General features: G+C 36.4%; 1 protein-coding gene across 1 annotated transcript in view; it reads left to right on the top strand.

The window, feature by feature from the left end:
- The window catches only part of EYS (eyes shut homolog), a 782,127-nt gene that overhangs the window by 175,478 nt on the left and 584,919 nt on the right, over positions 1-21,730 (top strand). The window contains exons 12-14 of the mRNA XM_071548512.1: positions 3,712-3,825; positions 6,095-6,217; positions 19,147-19,251. Of these exons, the coding sequence (XP_071404613.1) occupies positions 3,712-3,825; positions 6,095-6,217; positions 19,147-19,251 (342 nt within the window). The remainder of the gene's footprint in view (positions 1-3,711; positions 3,826-6,094; positions 6,218-19,146; positions 19,252-21,730) is intronic.

The following is a 21,730-nucleotide window of genomic DNA, read 5'->3' as shown; positions in this document are numbered from 1 at the left end:
AATCATAAGGAATAAACAAATATGTTGTTCTGAATTTGGATATTCTCTGTAACATCAAAAGGCATTGCTGTAAAACTTACAAATTCGTACGACTCTCAAATGTTTTTTCAACATCAATTCATCTCATTCTTCTTTGATTATTTTCACTTTCTTTTGACATCAGGTTATCAGTGAACACAAATAAGAACAGACAAATTGCCTATTCTGAGTTCCGAAGCGAAAGAGGGGTCAGACTGTGTAGGACTAACCTAGGAAGTAAACGTGACAATGTGTGTTTATGAGAACATGGTATCTTTAAATTAGGTAGATGGCAAACTGTGTTATCACAGCATAGAACACAGCCTTTTTTTGTCCACCACCTTTTTAGACACTTTATATAAGAAACTATGCCACTAAGTGGTGTGAGGTGCTAGACATGCTGTGTGCCATCCGTGTCATGTCTACAATGTTCAAAGATAGCTCCCAAGTGTAGTCACTTTGTTTAAATATGCTCAAGCTCTTTGGCCAAATTATCCCAATTGAAACTTTTTTGTTTTGGTTTGACTTTTTTGTACATAGAAGATATTCAGGAAAGAAAATACATTTTCAGAGTTGTTACTGTTCATGTTCATGACTTTTAATCCTAAGAGATCTGAGGAACTTTACTAAGCAATCTTTGTAAAAACTAGACACAGCAGTCACCTGGTTACTATTGTATGACTTTACAGATACTGTTCATTACTAGAAGGGATTTGGAATAACAGAATTCCCAATATTAGTGCTTAAATATGCAATCACTTGTGACTTCAAATGAACTGGGGATATTTGGTTGGTTTGAGTTTATTTTCTTTTTCTTTCCTTTACAAATGGCCAGAGGAGGGAATTAAAAAGGTGACCAGAACTTCTCATAGTCTTTGAAGTTTTGCAGTCTATATTTCACAATACCTTGCTGTAGGATTTTATCGTCAAGAAAAATAGCCAGGTTGGTAATTTTGATATGGAAACAATGCATGTAGCGTGGGCTTAGTGTGAGAAAGCTCACCTAATCTCAGCTGAAGTTAACCAGACACAGATATGTATTTGAGCCTACATGAAGGGCAATATTTATCTTGTTTCCATGCTGTGTTCTCCCGGGGACTTCACTTCCATCCAAATATTTAAGATCTTGGTTTACTTTTTATATTGAAAATAGGTTTAAAAGCTCCACTTAAAATACATAGAATAATAGTAAAGATACATATGAATAAAGATGACCAATTAATGCAGAAACTTGATTAGCAGTGAAAGCTAAATTAGACAATTCTAGTTCAAGACTTGAAATATATACTAATTTTGCAATGCTTCCACTTTTTGGAAAATAAACATTATTATCAGGTATCCAAGTGATAGGAAAATAAACCTTATTGAAAATTTGGATAAGGGGGAACATCCTGGGTTACTGAGGTGAGTTTCACAATACAACAGAATGACAAAAAATAACCTGGAAGGGACAGCATGGGGTTCCCTGGTTTGACCTTAACAATGCTTCCACCTGAACAGCACTGCTTGTTTTCCTTTTATTACAACTGCAAGTGGAAAAAAATGTTTCACTTCAGGAAGAAAGCCTTTTTTAAAAGTAATATTTTCTTAACCAAAAATCTGTTCTCTGGATGATACTTTAAGCATCAATGTTTAGTAGCGTATCTCCTCAAAAAGTAATGACTACTCTATTTCCAAATATGACAGACCAGCTAGCAATGCTGATAAATTATGGAAACTGTTAATATAAAAATTACAGTTTACCTCCTAATAATCTACATTATTTGTACCCTCTGCAATCAGTGTACTAACTACTTCAAATTATCTACATTTTCACTGATACTTAGGTAAAATCATGGGAAATATTTTATATTAGATAATCCAGAGTAATCCAAATACTCGTGGTTATATGATGCCTTCCAAATAAGTTCAGTTTAAGACAAGAATGAAAAGGAGATTCTTTGAAAGCATGTCTAATATCTGTCTCCTCTTGTATTCAGTGCAGGTCATGCTTGGTATCTTATGTGAAAATCTACCCTATATTAGAATTCATAAATAAATTCTACAACAAAGAGGTAAAAGGACTCATACACTGATTGCACTGGGACATTCCATTTTTATCTGCATTTGTCGTCATTTTGGTGGCATAAATATCAACTCCATACAAATTATTTTTTCTGGTGTTTACAAATGCATCATAGATTATCAATACATGGTGATTCTGAACGCTTTTGAATTTATTTTCTAAATGAGATAAGATTGAGATGGCATAAAAATAAGGAAATATGTAAAATCATTTTTCTTTTCTAACATATACAATTGTCCTAATCTATTGATTTATTTGTATTTAGCACTTTTAAAAAACAATTTCTTAAGAAAATAAAAAAATACATAAATAAACCTCTATTTAAAAGTGTGACATGCTTTCACAATACATTTTTTATAATTCAACTCCTGAAAACTTCATATAAAATAGAATACTTTTTCTCCATTTGAATAATTACATTAAGGTATATGGAAAGAAATTGAACAGAAAAGATAATAAAAACATTCAAAAGGAACACTTTTATGTTGTATATGGATTTCTTTATTATATTCTAGGAACTGTAAAGCTATGAATTTTTTGTTGTTCTTCCACTCAAACAGAATATACTAGTGATTGTGCAAAGATCAGTGGTGATACCTGGAATTAACACAGAACAAAGCGATGGATGTGTGGTGGCTGACCTTGGCTGGCCTTCAGATCAATACCCAGCCACACTCTCACTCTGTCTTCTCAACAGCATGAGGGAAGAAGAAAAGATTAAAAAGCTTATGGGTAGAGAAAAAGACAGGGAGATCACTTACCTGTTGCTGTCATGGGTAAAAGAGACTCAAATTGAGGAAAATCAATTGAATTTATTACCAATTAATGTAATTTTGTATAGTGAGAACCAGAGTCCCCAGCGCAGCCTCTGCAGTGTGTCAAAGTACCCGTAAGAAGTGAGAAAATGGAGTTTCCCTTTCCTTAGGCAAGTCATCTTATTCTTCAGATTTTTGTTTTAATGATGTTCTCTTTCCTTCTTTTAGCAACATATGCAACACCCTTACCCACAGTAACTGAGCCCAGCACTTTATATGTCCTGAACACCTGACTCAGTATATTTTTGATATGCCTCTATATATTCATACTCTATATTTTGTTCCTCTCCATAGTAGTAAGGATTAGATGATGGGTGAGAAATAATTGATGTAGCGTCTCTTATATTGATATGGTGAAATTCAGAAAAGGTATTGAGCAACCTGGTCTAGTGGAATGTGTCCCTGCCCCTGGCAAGAGCCTTGCAAACAGTTAATTTATGGTCAGTCTAATCCAAAACATTTTGTGATTCTATCATAAAAGTACCAAAATGACTCTAATAGAAGCAAAACATTTGAAAATTTCTATCTTGTTTGCATATGTCTTCTTGCTTTGTGGCAGCTCTTCCTACTTCATTTACTGCTTTATCCCATCAATAAAGACATATATTTATAATATTGAGTAAGAAATTAATAAAATTTAACTCTTTGTAAATAAAATACAGAAGCTCTAACTTCGAGTTTCCTTTTTCTGGGCAATATGGGTCATAATACCTCTTGGGTTTAGTCACAGAACAACATTTGAAATATAAATTTAGGGCTAATAACACACATAATGATGAAGAAAATCAAAGTTTATCTTAACTTGCTTTGCAGGTTTTTCAGGTCAGTACTGTGAAACAGAAATGAATGAGTGTGATTCAGCTCCCTGCTTGAATGGTGCTGTCTGCCAGAATGATGTCAACAGCTATGATTGCTTTTGCCCTGAAGGTAAGTTGTTCAAAATAATTTATTTTTATTATCTCTGACAATTTTCAAAACTATCTAAAGTTTACAAAACATCTTCTTGACAGTCTTCAAAGCCATTGTTAAAATTTCCTTTCTATGAATGTTATTAATTCTTTTCCAAAGTCTCATCTGCATCTTTGTTTACCAAGGCAACATGTCCATGAAAACAAGTATGATCACTACAGTGGAGAAAGATATACTTGTAAGTGCTACCTTTTTTTTTTTTCAGACAGAACTTTGTTATTTCAGCAAAGTCTGAAGGAGTGGAGAAAACACAAATATGCAGTACATGTATACCATGGAAAATGCAATCAATAAACTTAGAAAAAAGTATTTCAACCTCAGTTACTAACATGCAGCTTTCTGACTGAGTATACCAAGCAAATTACAATGATCATAAAATGCCTTTAATAGTACTTAGTACAAAAATCTATTAAAACTTTTATGGACAAAACTAATGTGATTTTCAGCACCTGTAGTCTATTTCTTTAAAAATTCACACTGATCAGGGTTATCAGAATTCCATGAACAAATGAGTGATTTCAAGAAAAGAGTAACCCAAGTAAAATGTTTTAAAACATTTAAAATTGTGATATCATTCTGAAATTCTTTCACAAATGAGTTGTCTGAATATTTGTACATTTTTATTTACTTTAATTGGATTTTTAGTTACAAATAAAGCCAAGGTTGTGATTTATATTCTGGTTTCTTGTTTATATGTTTTAAACTTTTTTGATTTTAATCTTCGAATTCTACTAACTGCATACTCATGGGAGCTCATTTCATAGCTTACAGTATTTCAGGTACATGTATATTAATACCAGCCTTCCAGTGGTGATAACTTCAGAAACTCATCACGAAAGATGAAATTGTCACAAATAAGTACAGCCTCTGCAATTATTTAGCTTAAATTAGAAGCCCAAACAGATATTGGAAGATACCTAAAAATTAACCTTGGAAAAGATAATTCTGCTGTTTACTCTGCCTGACCAGCTTATAGAAAAATAAGTCTTGCCATCCACATTGATAAGTTTGTGGATTTACATGTTACCTGTGAGACATGAGTCTGATTAAACTCCAAATGCAAATAAGAACTGTTACTCTATACATTATGAATTAAGGGTAATTCTAAAATTTTATGACTTAGAGATCAGTGAAAATTGGTTCCATGGTCAGTTTGAGAAATTATGGGAATATGCCTTGCACTGAGGGTGCCGATAGCTTAGCATTAGTCATGGTCTTCCTGCAGTCATGGCCTGTGACAGCACTAATGATAGTAATTTTGTAGCATGACCATGAATTAGAATACATTTGCAAGAGCGTAAAATGTTAGATATTGGAGAGGAGATTCTCTAGCAATTTACTACAAAAAGAAAATACTGTTGGACCTCTGAATTTGCTAAAAGTCAGTATGACACAAGAAACTGGGGTTCTTTAGGCTGGAGAAGAGGAGACTTAGGGAGAACCTCATTGTTCTCTACAACTACCTGAAAGGAGGTTGTAGTGAGATGGGAGTTGCTCTCTTCTGCCATGTTTCAAGTGAAAGGATGAGAGGAAATGGCCTCAAGTTGCACTAGAGAAGAGCTCAGATCATATATTAGGAAAAAAAAAATCACTGAAAGAGTGCTCAGACATTGGACTAAGTTGCCAGGGAGGTGGTGAAGTCACCATCTCTGGAAGTATTCAAGAGGCGTCTGGATGTGGCACCTGGGGATATAGTTCAGGGGGAATTATGATGGTGCTGGCTTGACAGTTGGACTGGATTATCTGGAAAGTCTCTTCCATTCTTGATAATGCTGTGATTCTATGAAATAAATAAATGAAAACTAGAAAAGGAAGTCTTTGAGACCTGATTTTAGGAGCGTTTTTAAGAGCTTTTATTTTGAGAGAGATGTCCAAACCCCAGCATCACTTCATCTGCAATGTTGTCAAAATGGCAGCAAATGCATAAATTCTTAAGTCTCTGCTAAAATAAAAGTTCTACTAGATTACTGAAAATACTAACTCTTAAATTTGTCCTTTCATTTATTAGCTCCTTTTAAAGTATATCTGACAGACAAATCTATTTTCCTATTAATGACAGAGCAGAAAAAGCTTTTAGAATGATCCTGCCATAGGACTTCAAGATTACTTTTTACAAGAGTAAACTGAAAACAAAGAACTCAAAGACATGCTTTAGAAAAATAAGGCACAAATATAGCTGAATAATGGATAGTTCTTTGTTGTTTGTTGTTTGTTTTTTCTGACCAAGGATTTGAAGGTCTGAACTGTGAAATCAACTTTGATGAGTGCTCTTATGGCTTCTGTAAAGGCAATTCAACTTGTTTAGACCTAGTTGCAGACTACAGCTGTGTTTGTCCTCCAGGATTCACTGGTAAGATTTATTTTAATCTTGGAAAGACATTAAATAACTAAACTATTTATTTTTTTCCTGAGATTAATTGCATTTTGTTCAGTGTTTTAGCATCAATGAAAACAAACTCAACTCAGTTTTCTGTGGAAATGAAAATCTGCATTAATTTCCCTCCTAATATGGTAAAAAATTAAAGCAATGCTTGTGTGTATGCTTTTTGATTAATTAAAAGAAAGCAGAACAGTATTTTACCTAGAAAAAAAAGTGTTCACAAACAGTCTATGAAAGAGATGTGAACAAGTACCTATAGCTAGTGCTATTTTCTTTCACAAGATCTTATCACAGCCATACTTGATTGAGATGGAAAAAGAACACAATTTTAGTAGGAGGACACTGTTCTCTTCAAGGGAAATGTCATCAGATCCTTGGGATAAATAACTTGTAAGTTGCACAATTATTTGTGGGTTGAACAACTTTAAGAAAATAGTTCTTGCATCAGGAGCAGTCTTCATGGCCCTACTTTCTGCCAGAAACAGCTAACAGGATCATGGGGAAATCAGTAATACTGTCTCAAAAAATATGCCATCTTAACAACTATGTCAGGGACTGGAACACCTTGACTTTAAACTGCTACTTTCAGAGAGGCAAATGGAGCAGCATTAATCATAAGTAGTAACAGGAAGACTAGTTGCAGTCTAAGAGATCATACACAGCTAGTACATGCCATAATAAAAAGCCAAACAGATACGTACAAGAGCTCAAAGTCTGTGGTGACCATTGGAGAGGAAAGAAAAAAAAAAAGAAAGAGATCTATTATGGAGAAATGGAAGGTTAAAGAATCAAGCAGTGTAACAGTGAAGGATGAGGAGGCAAAGTTAGGTCAGAACTAAACAGAGCGTTTCTGGTTGATAGTAACACCACTGGCACTCAGTTTAGGAGTGCTTCATACATATTTTGTCAATAGTTCAAATTAGGATACACAGAGATTTAGAATCTGTGAAAGTAGTAATAGCTGCAGTTTCCACAGATCTCTGTGAGTTTTCTTCATTCAAGCAAGCATATTCTAATATTATTCAGCATTACAAAACTGGAATGTGCTCTGTTTCCTACAAGATCTTATTCTCCTTTTGACTTTGATAACTGGCTTTGCTGTCATGAGTTTGTATATATATATATGTGTCTATTTCATCTCAACTGCGAAAATAGCAGAGCTGACTATAAAATATTTGTTTATACAAGAGGATAAGTTTTAATGCAATGATTTTAAAAGAAGGATCTTCAAAAACTTCATGCTGCACTGCTAGAATCAAAATGCAAAATGTCTAACTTTTCTATAGTAAGTTGCTCACAGTCAGTTTTAACTAGGATACTCAGGGCAAGTTGTTCCTTTGAAAATACAGCTACACTACTTTGGGATATGATAGAATCCACAACAGAGAGCCAGAACTATAAACTCATGTGTGTTTGTCACCAAGGCAGCCTACGACAGAGTGTGTTATCCTCAGGAGGAAATCTTTATCCTAGATTTATACTAATGCAAACAGTGAGCCAGTAACATATCTGTTAATTCCAAGACAAAAAGGACTCAGGATTTGTCAACAGTAAAACCAGTTACCAGTGAGTTTTAAGTAGATTTAAATGGATAGCTTGAGGCCTATATTGAAGTCAGAGAAGGTCTCTTGATTGTATAATAGGCTATTATGAAAAAGCTCTGTTTTCTTCTGCATTTCCCATGTGAGAGACTTCTCATAAAAAATGTGCTCTAGATCTCATTTCATATCAGGTTTGGGTTTGGTTTTTTTTTGTGTGGGTGTGAGACAGAACAGCTCCCACAAGAAAACAAATCTGCCACTCTACTGACTGGAATTAGAAGCAGGGACAAGGATCCTCCTGATTACATTGAATATTTTTGTCTGTGCTCGTGTTGTTTGTATAACTAATTAAGTCAACCATTGTGAATCTCATTAGATCTGCTCTTTCCAAGTCTTCCAACAACTGCTTCAGTGTCCCTAGAAAGATGCCTAGATGTAAAATACTGCATATATTGAGCGTCTACCTTCAAAGCAAAGCAAACAGCAGTCCAAAACCTTCCCATGTCCTTCTGAGTTTCAAGATTGGTATAAATGGTGCAAGAGGATATTGCCATAGTAGCAGGGATACACTCAAAAGCTTTTCAAGTGCAAAAGGAAACACAGTGTATATATAGGAAATGTTTGTTTATCCACTTAATATTTAAGCAGTGTAGAAATCCATACTACATCATTACATTAATGTAGAAAAGCACCATTAACAGCACAGTTAGTTCATGACAACAGTTAGCTCTGATTATACAGAGGCACAAGCTAGAAAGTTCCTCAACACATCTCCTAATGCCCTGTCAACACATCTCGTATTCTTCTGATGAGACTTGATCAAGGAAGTGAAATTTGAAAAAGTCAAGTAAATGTATAGGACTGATTTTTCCTTTTCTATTTCTTTTTAACACTTTTTGTTTTCCTAGCAGTTAAAACTCATTTCCAAATTAAGTTTAGCATTTGAACTGGTTTGGATATATATTGTCTTAGACTTGGTTGGTTGCTTCCTTTGCTGTTTACTAGCTCTGTGCCTGGCAGCATCAATTCCTTGTGCTTCCAGCTCTGCTGGAAGGGCAGCATTGGACAGGAGGAAGACAGCTGCCTGTTTGAATGGCCTTGGCTGTGGTGCACAACAGACAGTGGAGCTTGGTCCTTGCCTAGGGACAGAGCCGGCAAGAGCCAATGCTCTGTTTGTGGCAGGGAGCAGGGCTGGGTGGAGGGAGAAACTCTCTGCTGCTGAGGAGAGCCAGCAGGGTAGGAACACCCAAAACAGCTGAGAATCCTGAGAGGAGCAGGGAATCTTCTTGCACCTTATGTTACAGGTGCATTTTTTGTTGTTAGAAGAGTGAACACAGGAGTACTGGAAGCCTTTGTAACCTGCTGGATGGTTTCCTTTACTCTGTGCAAGATAGGCAGAGAGAAAGAGCTCCTGAGAAAGACAGGAAAAATATTTTCTCTTCAGTCAAAGGTTGCTCTTTAAGGCTGTCTTGTGGGAATCTGCATGCACAGGGTCACAGTAATTATCCCATAGTAAAGAGCTACTGGTCAAATGGACAGATGGCACCACTGCCACCTCCTTCCCTCACAATGTTGTTTTCAATTTTTACCAGTTCAATTTTACTGTTGAGATAGATAAAGGCAGTCCAGTTCTGTAAACCTGACAGCCTGAAAAATTAGAAAAAGACTTGCTCAGAGCATCCAGATTAATTAATACTGTGCATTAACCAAACCTGAGGATGGGTGAAGTAAGGAATTTTAATACTGTAGGACACTTTAGTCTCTTAAGTAGTAAGATACTTTGAATCAAAGCATCAATCAGATGAGATTGTATTGAATTCATCAATGTTACAGAAGGAGGAGGCAATTTTATGAGGTGTTGATTCCTGACTGTTTTCTTTATTTGCATGGATTTTCTCTGATAATGTAAGACACTGAAATGAAAGAATTTTGTAAGTTGCTCTTCTGGGATGAGAAGGCATGGTTTTTTGATCTTAAATAAATAATGGAATTATATGTTGCCCATTGTAAAGCCTTTAATTAATTTAAATATTAGAAGAGATTATTACTTGAATGAATTTCAATACTGTGCACATGTCTGAGTGATCCCTATACGAGTAAGGTGACACCAGTGAACGATTTCAAAGCGATTTTTACTTTAACACCTATCTCTGAATTTTCTTGTATTTTATACATACATGGGATTCTTAGTCTACATGGGATTCTTAGTCTAACTTCCTCACTTATATCATGGTCCATATGAATTATCTATGTGCAAAATGATTCTTGCTTTAAGTTTTGCCTGTTTATCATGATAATGAGGCAGTGTGAATCAACAGTCATAATCTACCATCAGTCACATGTTGACTTAAGTATTTAGGCTTTACACAACAGATTGAATAAACTTGTAAGCCTTATATTATGCTTTCTGAAGATCAGATTTATATAGTTTCCTGTAGAATGTCTTGTACTATTGAGCTTTAAGAATTTTGTAGTAGCTATTGTGGCTAAACAAGTGGTCATTACAACTCTGAACATTCAAAAACCAGAAGTATAAAAGGACATGCAGTGTCTTCCCACTCAACTCATACCATGATGAAACAAAAAGGGATGCTTTTGTTTGTGCTTTTCCTGTGCATTCTTTTCCTGTGGTATTCTAAGCTTTGTTTTCAGTAAGCCTGTAAAAGCTGTTCTATTTTAGACAGCTTTTTATCTGACACATACCTTTTTAGTTAATATCAGAGCAACTGCACAGTTTAAAATTATTGAGTCATTCCATCCTCCATTCCATACCAGTCATATCTAGTCCTGTCGTCAACAAAGGGAAAAAGTGGTCTAAGAAATCTACCCAAAAGAAGATTGTAGCAAGGTGGGGGTTTGAGCTCTTCTCCTAGGCAACTAGTGACAGGACTAGAGCACACAGCCTCAAGCGGCACCAGGCAGGTTCCGGCTGGACATCAGGAAGAATTTCTTCATGGAAAGGGTCGTCAAGCAATGAAACAAGCTGCCAGTGAGGTGGTGGAGCCACAATCTCTGGAAGAGTTGAAGAAAAGACTGGATATGGCACTTAGTTGACATGGTGGTGATTGGTCAAAATATGGACTTGATGATCTTGGAGGTCTATTCCAACCTAAATGCTTCTGTGATCTATTGATGTTCACCCATTAGTCTTGCTCACATCTCACAAATCAGATTATTGTTCCACTTCAATTGGCCCTAACAGCCCATAGAGAAGCAGCCCAAAAGCCTGGTCTTCTTCTCTCTAATGTCTCCTAATGATCAAAATCATTGAAACAGCATGCCTGTGTCTGATCTCCTGTCAAGGCACTAAGGTTTTTCAAACCAAACCAAAACCTGGAAACTGAAGACTGGGGAGAGAGGGATGTTTTCCTAGCTCCTGGCCAGCAGAGCTCTGATTCATAGCAGGCCATGGTGGCACAAGAGTGCTCGGCTGGAGCAGTGCAGATTACTACAAACACTGCAGAAAGCAGCCTGCCAAGGGCAGGCTCCCCACAACTGGGCGTGAAAACTGAAGAAGCTGGAAAATAAACAGTATTTATGTATACATGGAAATGTACTCACTATGCTCTTCTGAATTATTATACAGTATTTATGGTCATGTCGTGTGTAAGAGTACCTGCTTCCCTTGGAAAGAATTCAACATTTCAGTGGGAAAAAAAAGATCAGTAGAGTAGAGAAAAGTCTGTTTAAGTTCCATCATGCTGCAAATTACATTACATAAAAAACTGATAAAATAATACATAAAAGTTATTCAATTGTATGAAAGAAAAATTAATCAATTGGGTTTTTTCCAGTCACTTAAAATATATGCAAGGTTTCTTCTTTTTTTATTTTTTGGTGAGAAATTAAATGGCAAATTTCTCCAATAGTTTTCCTACTACAAATGCTAAGCAAGCATAATTAGTTTAAACTGGAAGGTGAATAACAACAGTTGGAAACATTTGACTTAAGATAAATTAATTCTTCAATCAAAACTTTAATTAGTTTGCATGGAATTTATCTTTGCTCTACTGAAGATATTATGAGATTTTTTTATTTCAGTTAAATGCCTTTATTTTAGATATAATGGTTGGTTTTTTGATAGTGATGCCAGCTGTCATGCATAATATAATATATGTAGAACATCCATTAATATCTTTTGGGGTGTGACTATGTGTTTATTTAATTATAGAAAATCTGCAACATAATCATTTTATAAGAATAGGTTTGACTTTCAATTTAAAACATGTCAGTTGCTAGGATGATTTTATCAAATAAAAAACCCAGTCATGTCTAGAAAATCTCAAACAGTGATTAAAGCACACACAAAAGACTCTGGAAAATATGGAAGAAATTCTTAGTCTTGCTGAGTTACTGTGAGAAATCAACCACTTTTTTTTAACTTCATATTTTTTTCTGTGTTAAAGTCATGGATGACATAATGTCATGAACAGTAATATGCCAGCACAGTGAGCGTAGTTTTTACTTTTTACATCTGAGTTCATCTGTAAAAATAACATATGGATATCCAGGCAGAATTTCAATCAAGATTTTTGTTGTGACTGCCTCAAGTAACCTGTTAGGACTAAATTTTCTGTTACGACATGAGCAAACAGTGAATAAACTCTGACATAAGAAAATCTGCCTCCAGGCAACTTCCACAGTGCACATTTTCTCTCCCAGATATTCTGTTAATGAATTTGAGAAACGGAAGTGGCATGTTATGTAAGAATGGCTTTATTTAGGGGGCTTTTTTTGTAGTACACACTTCTGAAAAATATCCACCAAATCACAGATGTTGGAAAAAGTCTGCTTTTGCAATACTGATTAGCATTATACCAGGAGTTTTGATACTACTTTATATTTCCCAGTATATATTCAGTTGTGTTTTAACCAGTGAAACCAATATCTTTGGGCATCCTTTGCTTTGACAGAGCCATACTATGAAAGGTATGACACTATCAATTTTTGTATGACCGCACTAAATAGGAGCCTTATTTGATGCTCTCTTTGGTAATGCTTTGCCTTTTTTGGTTTTTTTTGTTCTCCAGTCTTTCTTCCTCCCTCCCTCCCTCCCTCCCTCCCTCCCTCCCTCCCTCCCTCCCTCCCTCCCTCCCTCCCTCCCTCCCTCCCTCCCTCCCTCCCTCCCTCCCTCCCTCCCTCCCTTCCCCCCTTCCTCCCTCCCTTCCTCCCTCCCTTCCTCCCTCCCTTCCTCCCTTCCTCCCTCCCTCCCTTCCTTCCCCCCTTCCTCGCTTCCTCCCTCCCTTCCTCCCTCCCTTCCTCCCTCCCTTCCTCCCTCCCTCCCTCCCTCCCTCCCTTCCTCCCTCCCTCCCTTCCTCCCTCCCTCCCTCCCTCCCTCCCTCCCTCCCTCCCTCCCTCCCTTCCTTCCTTCCTTCCTTCCTTCCTTCCTTCCTTCCTTCCTTCCTTCCTTCCTTCCTTCCTTCCTTCCTTCCTTCCTTCCTTCCTTCCTTCCTTCCTTCCTTCCTTCCTTCCTTCCTTCTTCTAGGATTTTTTTTTCCTTGTCACTTCTATAGCTGGGCAAGAAATTGAATTGTTCAAGTTTTTTGCTCTGGTAGCAGTAGAACAGCACCTTACACCCACCCAGTTATCCTAGCAACCTCCAGAACTTCCAAGGACAGGACATACACATATTACATGATGACAATGATGCTACAGAGCCCAACTGCCTCAGGGTGGGCTATTGCTGTCACGGAAATAAATCTGGCTCACAGAATTCTCTTCATGTTTTCCCAGGAAAGACACATAGAGGGCTACAAGATGAGAATATACTCTGCAAGTCTTCTAGCAATCCATAGACTGCTGATTGTATGCTCTACATTATGTCTGTATACCAGAAGGCAGTTAATGTTGGCTATTAACCACCTTGTACTGAACCTAATTACTTAGTTTTGATTAAAGCACACAATGAATCCAAAAGTATTCAATCCTAATTTCAATATTTGAGAAGCTAAAATTTCACTGGCATTTTTTTCTGGTAGTAATCACCATCAGATTTAGAAGTTTATATTAAATATATTATTTCAATTTTTGTCTTCAGCTTCAAGCTATTGTGTTGCATTACCTTTTCTACACAAAATGAAAAATTCTCTTGCTACCCAAGTATTTTCTCTTTGTAAAGTTACTTACACACTGTAATCAAGTCACTTCTTGTTTTTGTTTCTTCTAAATGAAACAGATGGAGCTCTTTAAGCCTTTGCCGACAATGCGCTTTCTTCACATTTTGAAGACATTTTGAAAAAATTGTGTAGTTTTTCCTGCTTCCTTCTCACTTTTTTTTTAATATGGAATATTGTAGTCAATGTTTTATGCAGAGTTACTTTACACATCAATATTCCTTTTTTGTTTTATTTAAATAGATCTGAGAATTTTTTTTCTCACAGCACTGCAATGGGACGCATATGCTGAAGTCTTCAGCAGTCCTTTTCAGGTCAGTTTTGTTGTTTCCTCACATACACTTCAGCTGCAGTTCAGTAGCTATAACCTGCACATTTTTTCTGTGCTTGTATCTGGCAACGGCAAGTGACCAGAAGTGACCCCAGTATATTGAAAAATGTACTGTTTAACTAAATAAAAATTGTCACAAGATTTCAGTTGGTGCATAGGCTTCCTCTCCCATGGAAGGGAAATACAGGAAAAGAAGTGAAAGTGGAAATTAAAAGTCTGTATAAAAATCAGTTTTGAAATAATAGAGTAAGGGCTTTTCACATTCACCTACAGGAAAAGTGACTCAGACAAGTATGAAATGGCTCATTTGTCTCATTATGGTTTTTTCTTCAGTAGGACTGAGCGGTGAACTCAGATTGAATGTGCTTCTTTGTAAGAGAAGGACTTTCCAACTATCCTTCTGTAATTTCAACCATGTGCATTTATGGTGTGCATGAAGAATGTGTTTGTCTCTCCCTATTAATGTTAGTACTTTTATCATCTGTTTCTCTTTCCTGCTGCTTGCTTGGATTCACCTCTCTTTCATATAACTAATACAGAAATGTGTTTTGATGGAGAAACAGAGTGGATACACGCATCTGGATAGAAGCACTGGGTTCTCATATCAGAGCTCAGTTATTACACATCAAGTAACTTAAGACTTTTTCTCTAACATAAGGCAAAGCAAGTTTCCAGGCACTCCAACTCATTACATAAACATAAGCCTTTGGACCTTCTTTGGTGCTCTAAACAGTGTGTATGCCCTGTAGATTATATAATCATAACACTAGAACAAAACACTAACTATAATCTATTTCATCCTTATCCCAGATGAAAACATATATTATACTATGTTGTTTCCCACCTATGAATCTGCTTAAAGAAGTCCAACACCATTCCTTATTTTCCTCAGACAATCTTTCTAGCGCGATATTATACTAACCATTAGAAGGAGTTCCTTATCATCTAATCTTTCACTGCAGTTTAAATACATTACTTCTTACCCTGTCTGCTACTAATACAGAGAACTGATGACTTTTGTAAAAGTACTTTCTTATTTTATGATTGTCATCAGATTTCTATTCAAATTTTCCTTATTTAGGCTTTATAGCCTCATTCATTTTGTCATTCTAAGTAGTCATGCCTTTGAGCTCTTTGTCATTCCTGTCATACTTGTATGGACCATCATTTGGTTCACATTTTTCTTGAATTCAAGTCCCTGCACAAAGCAAAGCACTCCAAATGCAGCTTTACTCCAGCTAGACATGAACAGAAGGATTACTTTATGATTCTAACTGGATATGTTCACTTTTTATATATCCTAGTACACTAGTTGATCTGGAACAAAATTCTGGGGTTTGTTCCTACTTAACTTGCAATTTTCTGTATGGTATCTTTGACCTGTTCTGATTGGATTACATTTGTTATTTTCAACTCAGTCTATTTATGAAGACTTCTAATCTTTTTGTGTTGCCATCAGTAAGCTTACTTTACTGTCTACCATCCAGATTGCTGAAAAAAATCGAGTGGAACTTAATGGACAGTAGGCTTCTTTCAAAATCTGTGCAATTCATTCATCCAGTCTGGTAGTAAAACCACTGATAACTAATGTATGAAATGGCTTTGCAAGAAGTTTTAAGCATTTGATAATATTCTCTTGTACTTTTTATGTAGACCAATTATTAGGATTTCACAAGAGAGATCAGGAGAAACTAGTGAACACAAGGAGTATGGCATATGCTACCTTTTTTTTTTAATCCACAAAGTCTGTAACTCTAGTGTAGAAGAGAATTTTTTTGCGATATAAGGCTCATTTTTCATAAATTATTTCATATTTATAGCTTCTTGCAAGTAATCAGTTTAATTACTTTTCTCCATATTTCTTCCAGGAACTGAAGTTACACAAATGGATGTGTAATTTTATGTCTCTGTATTTTACTCTTTTCCTAAAGACTGAATTTACCGAGTCTCCAGGTACTTTACCTATTTTTCACAAGTCCTCCCCAAAAACCACTGAGTTTTTGTCCACCAGTACCCAAGTGTATCTGAAGATCTAACTTATCTGAAAATTCTCCAGCTTTTCTTCTCTATTCAACTTTTGCCCTTTAATCATGTGTATCAATTATTGTAATGATCAGCATGCAGCTGATCTTTTTACTGCTGACTGAAGCAGAAGAAGCATTGAACAATTTGGCTTGATTATCATTATCTTTTGGCTTGATTATCATTATCTGTAGCCATCCTTCTCTCTCCACTGAATGGCAAACCGTAGCTTTCCTTCATCTTTAATGTGGAAGTACATACAGCATAATTTCTTGTTTCTGTGACCATCCTAGGATAGCTACCGGCCTTTGATGGTCGGATTTCATGCCTACATATTTATGTTGCACTTCTTAGTTTATCCTTAGTAATTTGACCTATATTTTTGTCAGATGGACTTTTTCATTCTTTGAAAACCAGGAAGTGCCAAGTTAGTCTTGTAATACCCAGTGTCTTTCTCCCACAAAATGATAGTTTATCCTGGTGTTCTTATAGAAAGCAGCAGCTTTCTCAATTACCTTTTTATGGTAACATATTCAGCCTCTCATCAGGTTTCAAATCAGCGCTTGTCTACATTCTTTGCAATTTTTCTGAATTCCTTTCTGTCTTGGTTTGAGATAAGCAACTGCCAACCCCCCCCCCCCCCAAGCACAGAGAGAAAAGCCTCCCTCCTAACACCAGGGAAAGGGAGGAAAACAGGGGGGAAAGGAATGAAAAAACCACTTCAAACCGCATTTATACTAAAACTACACATATTTTTACAGAAAGAAAGAGACAATTAGAAGAGAGTACAAATATACACTCACACAAGTCTGCAACAAGTTCCCCACCTCAACTTCATAACAAACACACAAATTCTACTGTCTTAACTACCCATTACTTAAGAAAAGACTTATTCCCCAGGGAGACAAACTCAAGCAGAAAGGAGAGACCCAGAACAACACATTTTACTTTCCTGAGATACCCTGTGAGCCAGTGGTGGGCCTGGTCCTCTCCATCCCCCCTGGGACAGCATCGTGCGTCCTCCCAAGAGGAGGGCTGAGAAGCCACTGCCTTAACCACTCCCACACTGGTTCCTACTTCCCTGGAGATGATGTCATAATGTGGTATGGAATACAAAATTACTGGCTAGAAGAGGTCAGCTGTTAGCTCAGCCCAGCTCAAGTCAGCTGACAGCTTCGGCCTAGTCCAAACTTCAGAGCTCAAATCTAGGCCCACCTAGGTGAACCCATAACACTTTCTTATTATGTTTTTCACTCTCCTCTCCCTTTCCATGAATAGCTCTCACCCGAGTTTTTGGTATTTCTTTCTTCAAAGTCAGAGAGTACTTTTCTCTTTTACTTTGAATCAAATCCCAGAAAATCTCTATTTGTAGTTACCTTTTCCCCCATTGCATGAAAAAATTGCCAATAGCACATTGAAATATCTTTAAATTTCTGAATAATGATTCTTTTCAAAAATTATGATTTTGTAGTTGAATACCCTGTCAGTCCAACTCCTGTATTCTTAAGGATTCTGCTAGTTCTTTTATTTATTTAAAATGTTAAAACAACAACAAAACAAAAAACCCTCACAAGCTATAAAAATCTAAGGTTTTCTTAAACTGATTTTACTAGATTTGTGGTAGGTACTGAACCATTAAATACAGCATATTAGCTGTGAATGTGGATTATTTGCCACATAATTTTGAAATCTTATCTTGTTTCTGACATTATCCCCGTCTATGGGCTTCTGCTTCCATCCCCTTAAACCCTTTTCTGAATAAGTATTTTAGAGAAACACTGCAAAATGTGTTGATTTTTTCCTTCTTATGTCTTCTCACTTTCTCTTGTGCCCATTTGTTTTTATTTTTGTGTACATTCTATTTTTACATTTTAACTGAAAGTACATCATATGGTTAAGGAAGACAAAACTGCAGGGTGACACCATCTCCCAGCCATGGATTTATTTCTGCAATGAATATGTGATTGTCTGAGCTCTGGTTGTCCAAGAGGGACCCCAGAAAGCCCACATGGTCATTTAATTTGGCTCCTGGGATTCTGGGAAGGCATTACCTACCTGGTATATCTGATTTGAGTAATACAAGGAACCTTCTACCAATTTCTATGTAGAATACCAACAATTCTGCTTTTTCACCACAGTGACAGTTACAGTTTTCCCTCTCTGCCACTGGCTCACTTTCTGGTATTCATAGGAGCTCTTAATCTGTACAGTTGCCTCTTGATCTTTAATTGATTTTGGATCAGAAAGCTTCCAGTATTACTTATAGCAGTCTAGAGATTATTCTAAATTAACACAATGCACAATGAAGAGATGAGGGACTGGATTTTCTTTGGTATGTCCAATGAGTTGTTTTCATAAGCCACCTATTAAAATATCTTCTAAATATCCTTCTCTGTCTTCTCTAGCTTCTCCTTTTGTTTCAGTTTTGAATTAATTTGAATTGCAGCTCAATTAAATCCCTTTAAAAGCAGAAATATGAAGAAACAGCTGAGTGAATTGTGGTTTTCAGTTTGGATTTGAGAAATGGCTTCATTCATCTGAACATGGAAGCAACCTTGAGAAATATTTGTTCTTACTATTGTCACTAACGCTATTAAATATCTAAACCAGTTATCGAATGTGACATATAGCCCTAGTAATTATGGTGTTGGGATGCAATGCTAGAATACCCAAGGAATGTATTTGCAAATGCTGTTCATGCTTATTCTTTAATTTGTTAACTATCAGCTATGATCTGTGAATATCTCTAGTTTTAGAGCTGTCAAGAAGAAATAAAATAGTGTTTCCAACCTGGAAAAGTTAAATTATGCAGTTTCACTTGCACTGTGAAGTAGCTTTTCTGCTTTCTCAGCATGATTTATAGTTTTAATGTTTAATTTTCTTTTCTGTCAGACAAAAACTGTTCCACAGATATTGATGAATGTTCTTTCAAGCCCTGCAAAAATGGAGGCCATTGCCATGAGTTGATTGGTGAATTTTACTGTAGCTGTTTGCCAGGTAAGAATTCACATGATATTTAGTTGAGAAATGTTCTGTGGTATTCAAGAAAGAAATAGAGTTTTTCATAAGAACACAGCTAAGTAGTAATTTATTTTGTTTGAAAAGAGAGAAGGATTGAGCATTGCTATTCAGGTGGTGTCAGCAGAATTTGTTTACAGAATAAAACTTGGATAACCAGAAGTCCTGCCTTCCAAACTGATGAATGGAGAGTCTTAGAAATCAACCAACTTTCTGTCAGTGGTATTCCTCCTATAACCTTTGTGCACTTCTGATTTTATAAACATTTGCAAATGTTAATCTGTTTCCTTTCATAGAGGTATAATGATTTTGTTTTCATTTTTTCTACTAGCAAAAGTTATTTTTAAAAATTCTGAAAAAAAATTGTGAACAAGTTACCCAGTAGTTTTCATAGGGGTTACTGTGGTGGATTGACCCTGCCTGGAAGCTGGGTGCAGTCAGTTAATCACACATTGTTTCTGCCACTACTTCTTCCGCAGAGGGAGGACTCCTCACACTCTTCCCCAGTGTGGGGTCCCTCCCGCAGGAGACAATGCTCCATGGACATCCCCGATGTGAGTTCTTCTCCTGGGCATCCACCTGCTTTGTCATGGCATCCTCCACAGGCTGCAGATGAATCTCTGCACCCCTGTAATTTCCATGGGCTGTAGGGGAACATCCTGTCTCACCATGGTCTGCAGCATGGGCTGCAGGGGAATCTGTGCTCTGGCACCTGCAGCACCTTCTCCCTCTCCTTCTTCTCTGACTTTGGTGTCTGCAGAGCTGTTTCTCTTGCATATTCTCATGTTTTTGTCTGGTTGCAGCTTCCCAGTTGGGTTTTTTCACCCCATCCTATGTTATTCTAGACATACCACTGTTGCTGATGAGCTTGGCCTTGACCAGCAGTGGGTCCATCATGGAGCCTGCTCTCATTGGCTCCATCAGACATCTGGGAAACATCTAGCACCTTTAAGTTTAAAAATGTGATACTTGTATGGTATGATTAATTGTTGATTCTATCCCCTCTTGCTTTTTTTTTATTGTGGGTCAACTGGTTAGGAGCTAAATGGAAAATAACAAGCAAAACATGAATTAATAGTGTTTTTTCAGTTTTTTGGCAGTTTTTTAGTACTCTTAGGTCTCTTACATTGCATTAGGGCTTGTTTTATAATGTCCAGTTAGCAATGTAAGGTTACAATGATCAAACTTTTATTTCAACAGAAATATTTACTTAAAGTGGATAGGGAAATTAAGTGGTTTCAAATTATTATGTCCCTTTAAGAGCTATATCAATACTTTTATGCAAGAGATTTGAAAATTTACACAAGCTATTTCAAGTCTAATGTATAAGTAACTTGAAAGCTATGAATGTGTGAAACACAGAAACTCACTGCCAGCACTGCCACTAAATAATATGTATGGATGTGAAAAAAATTAATATATACATAGTTATGGATATTATTATGTATAGAAGTGTTTGTATGTCTGTATTGTACATACATATACATAGACATACAACTTTTTTTTTAAGACCTCAGAATCTCTCAATAAACTTTCAGGATGCAGAATATCAAAGGGGTTTTTTATTATTTTTTAATTATTAATTATTTTTGCTAATTTGTTAAGGCTGAATTCTTACAAATTGCTGTAATAGGTTAGTTTTACTTTTTCAGTTACAAAGGCTGTGACTTGTTCCATTGTGGATAAAACAAATGTCACATCTCATTTTGTCAACGTATTTTGCCTTGTGAAATCACAAACACAGCAATGAATATTAAGGCATCTGCCTGTTATACTTGAAAAGAGTGATCATATTCACAAAACAAACAGTGAAAGGCTGTAAGAAGTACACATAAAAAATCTCCCACTACAAACATTTTCTATGAATGTTTTTGAACACTTATTAGATACAGTGTTCATTAAGAATGAGCCCATCTACAAAATAGAGGATAAAAATGAAGGATTTAGACAGTATTTAGGGATTGAAGGAAGGCGCTAGAACACCTGCAGGACAGCACAAAGGAATTCCAGACAGTAAATCAGCTTCATCAGGACCCCAACTTAAATGCCTCCGTGTAAATGCACATAGCATGTGGAACATACAAGAGAACTTGGAGATGTGCACATGCCTGCATGGCTATGATATTTCTGACGTTACAGAGACAGGGTGGAAGGAATCCTTTGACTGGAGTCTGGGAATGGAATGACATAGGCTCTTTAGGAAGGACAGACACAGCAAGTGAAGTGGCAGCATTTGCCCTTTCTGTCAATGACCAATTGGAGTTCATGAAGCTCTGCCTGGCAATGGATGAGGAGTTGTAAGAGACTGAAATGATTTATGGATTAAACATTATTAAGATCACCAAAGCCCAATCCTCACACAAATATGACTCCTGGCTTTCAGGGAATTGGACTGTGGGTTAAGCCTCTTGACAGGAACCTGAGATAAAGTAAAGGTGGCACTGTTGTCTAATCAACT

The sequence above is a fragment of the Pithys albifrons genome, chromosome 2 (assembly GCF_047495875.1).
Source record: "Pithys albifrons albifrons isolate INPA30051 chromosome 2, PitAlb_v1, whole genome shotgun sequence".
In the NCBI taxonomy this organism is placed as follows: Eukaryota; Metazoa; Chordata; class Aves; order Passeriformes; family Thamnophilidae; genus Pithys; species Pithys albifrons.
The sequence above is the reverse complement of the archived record's forward strand: the minus strand, read 5'-3'. Positions and strand labels throughout refer to the sequence as shown.